The 3,616-nt window shown below is 33.6% G+C and overlaps 1 protein-coding gene across 1 annotated transcript; it reads right to left on the reverse strand.

The window, feature by feature from the left end:
• Window positions 1-697: 697 nt before the first annotated feature.
• Window positions 698-2,749, reverse strand: LOC112529051. Its single transcript, XM_025140128.1, has 2 exons — window positions 1,939-2,749; window positions 698-1,851 (listed from the first exon to the last, which is right to left on the reverse strand). The coding sequence occupies exons 1-2, from the start codon at window positions 2,747-2,749 to the stop codon at window positions 698-700; spliced, it is 1,965 nt and encodes a 654-aa protein (XP_024995896.1).
• Between the last annotated feature and the right edge of the window lie 867 nt (window positions 2,750-3,616).

Raw genomic sequence — 3,616 nt, forward strand, 5'->3', positions numbered from 1 at the left:
TTTAGAGAAGTTTTTTCATTATCTTCTCTAAAAGTATGTTTTAGTAACTCTTACAAACCGTCACAAATACTTGAAAAGTGTCACTAATATATATATATATATACTTTTAGAGAAGTTTTTCCATTATCTTCTCTAAAAGTATCTTTTAGTAACTCTTACAAACCGTCACAGATACTTGAAAAGTGTCACTAATATATATATATATATATATATATATATATATATTTAGAGAAGCTTTAAATAAAAAGTTGACTAACCTTTAGAGAAGTTTTAAAAGTATCTAAAGCCTCAATTAAGCGTCTCTAAAGGCTAACAAAAACACACCCTTCGAAAACCCTTTCTAAAACCTTCACCTACCGTCACACAGAGAAGGTCTTTGACAAAATTGAAAACCTTATCTAAAGGCTTTAGAGAAGCTTTTAAGACTTTAAAGTACAAAACAAAAGCTTCTCTGAAGGTCATTTTTCTTGTAGTGAATCAATCTATAAAATTAAAATTAGAATCAATATAGAACTAAAAACCTATTACAATCAATACAGTAATATATATAAAAGATAGAGACAAAGTGAATTGCATAGTCACATCGTAAACACTTAAAGACTTAAAGATCATCGTAAAGTGACTTGTTGAAACTCTCACAACACGTAAAGTGAATTGCATAGTCACATCGTAAACACTTAAAGANACACTTAAAGACTTAAAGATCATCGTAAAGTGACTTGTTGAAACTCTCACAACACGTAAAGTGAATTGCATAGTCACATCGTAAACACTTAAAGATCATCGTGTACTGCAATGAAAAGCCACAATCTTCGCATTCATCTTCGCTTTCAATCCCTTGAACAAATGACACACTGTGTGGGTGATCATCAATGATATGAATGCCCCCAAACTTTATATTCAAAAACTCATAAATCCTTTTAGGAACACGCTCAACTCTAGCAGCTCTTCTGCATTCAAGTATTAACGGAGCACATGCAGAATGTATAGATTGGACACAATCATAACAATGATAAAACCAATACTCTGGATCAAATTCCACTTCACAAACTTCACAAAAATATTGACTCTTATGATTCTCGATAGGGAAATAGCTCAGCTTCATGGGATGCTTATCAAATTTGTGTCTAATTGTTTCCGGTAACAACAAAGCACACTCGGGATGCAAATCAAATTCACAAGTACCACAACTAAATGAAAATCCATTTTCATCAAAATCTCTCACACATGAACGACAACGGTTTTCACTCGTCCTTGATTGAACTCTCCAAATAAGATGATTCGGATGAGCTTGGTGTACTATTTTATCAGGTATGAATGCGCAATTTACATCTATGTAGTACTCACATATAGGACAAATATAGACAAATCCGTTGCAATATAAACGGCAAACAACACACCTGAACACACCCAAAAGCCTATGAACGAGATATGGTAGGAGAAAAAGAGAATGTTGAGGGTGACCTGGGTGGTTTGGTACTTGATCGGGTAGTCGGGTGCACCACTCATGAAGAACAAAGTCGCATGACTCATCTTCATCTACACACTTGTAAAATGGCATGTTTGTGATTGGCCTCAAACATCCATTACATAGTAGTTCAATCTTCTTCATTGGGTTATGACAAGATAACGGTTTGGATTTTGAGGAGGCTGACTTTGCAATCTCATTACCTTGTGTACCAACTAGAATGAGCGGGTGTTCATGACTCAAGTGTTGTATAGTATTCATTGGGGATGCCATTTTTTTGAAAAACATGTGTTTTAGTATGCTGTATGTTTGATCTGGGAACGGGAAATAGAGAAGATCTGGATAGTCGGCATCTGCAAAGTTTTTATGGGTTTTGCCAAAACCTGATGAACCATATAAAATTCAGTAACTAAATAATCAATGAAAATCGACAAAATGAAAGCAATCATAAAAATAGCTGAGAAATTTACCGGCAGGTGAGAAGATGGACAAGAATGGTTCTCCTCTTGCCGTGGCACAATCTAGATGGGCATAGTATCTGCACTTGTCGCATTTATAAATCCATAGGTTTTCGTTGTCAAAAAAGCCTCCGCATACCCTACACCTAGGATCAAATTTGGCTTCTTGAACTGCTGCTGGGAAGGAGTATGCAATGGCGAGTGAATGTTTATGAGAGAAGTCATCGTGTGTGGCATGTTGAATTAGCAGCTTTTTTGGCAAAAGAAAACAATCCGTATGGATAAAGAAGTTAGAACACGTGATACAATGATAAAATATCCCCTGATGCTTTTTCCCACAAGCACTACACTCGCATATTATTGGTATAGTGATTTGAAGTAACGGGTGTTTGTGACTCGGGTGGTGGATTGTCTTTTTATCCGCCGTCAAAGCACAACTTATATCAACATCAAATTCACATTGAGGACACTGATAACTTATTTCTTGAGGCTTATGTTGCTTTCCACAAGCATGACAATGCCAATTTATTTTTCTCTGTAGAAGGGTAAGAATATGATCATTGTGGGACGTGTGTTTTAATGTTGTTGGGAGGTCGCCACAAAATTTGTGGATTGAGTATTCACATGAATCACTACACTTATAGTAATACCTATGGTGCCCATTGATTTCTTGGCCGCAACGATCACATGTACATTTCAAGTCCTCTGTTGCAATCATATCACCATCTGTTTCATCCTCATCTTCATAATCTTCTTGAATTTTGGAATATTCGAGCTCCAGATCGATGAGACTCAATGGGTGTTCATGTTCAAACACTTCCATCGTAATTAGCGAATGATTTTGAAAAAAACAAATCAAGGGCCAACAGGGAAAAGATCAGGAGGAGATATCAAGTACATACCAAGGGTTTGGTGATCTTGTTCTTGATGAATGGAACTAGAGAATGTTATATAAAATAATTTGTCGGTGCACATGTCACCCACTAATAAATGTGAAGTGGATGCATGTCGAATATTGTCCACTTTTTATTTAAGCATTTTATTTCAAAAGAATAGAAGGGTATTTAAAAAATGAAAGATTAAACTGAAATTTCAATAAAACTTCTCTAAATAATGAGTTTTTGTTTCATTGAGATTAATTATTATTTACACACCACACATTATATATTTTAATTCTATTAAATTCCATTTTAAATTATAATTTAGTTACTATTTACATAGCATTTCTATTTTTATATATAATCGACATTGAATATTATTTACACAACACTAATTATATATTTTTATTATAATTAATGACCATTACTAATTATTTTAATTTTCATAACTCTTTACAGGTATATATAGTATATTATTTAAAAATAATAAATCAATCAGACTCTTAAACAACTGAGTGCGATGAAATATACAACTTACGATGCTAATGTAAAGTATTTGTTGCTTAAAATGTGGGATCGTATAGACACAAACCTAAGAATTTTTTAAGTGTTGACATCATTTGACAATAAGAAATGAGTATGAGGTATGTGTTCAAGTCTTTTATTCAAATTTCTTTTTAAAAAATGAGATTTGTGGTTTGCATTTTTACTAAACTGCACTATGCGGTGCGGTTTACTGTTTGAGTTAACAAACCGTGGTTAAAACCGCATTGCACCACATATTTTGTATATTTGTTAATTTTATATATAAC

The sequence above is a fragment of the Cynara cardunculus genome (genome assembly GCF_001531365.2).
Source record: "Cynara cardunculus var. scolymus isolate 2C chromosome LG 16, CcrdV1, whole genome shotgun sequence".
NCBI classification, from domain to species: domain Eukaryota; kingdom Viridiplantae; phylum Streptophyta; class Magnoliopsida; order Asterales; family Asteraceae; genus Cynara; species Cynara cardunculus.

Excerpts from the sequence above, each read along its gene's own strand:
- LOC112529051 (XM_025140128.1), bottom strand. The coding sequence starts at position 2,749 with ATGGAAGTGTTTGAACATGAACACCCATTGAGTCTCATCGATCTGGAG. Across the intron at positions 1,852-1,938 it reads GTCCATCTTCTCACCTGCCG|GTTTTGGCAAAACCCATAAA; the intron begins GTAAATTTCTCA and ends ATGGTTCATCAG.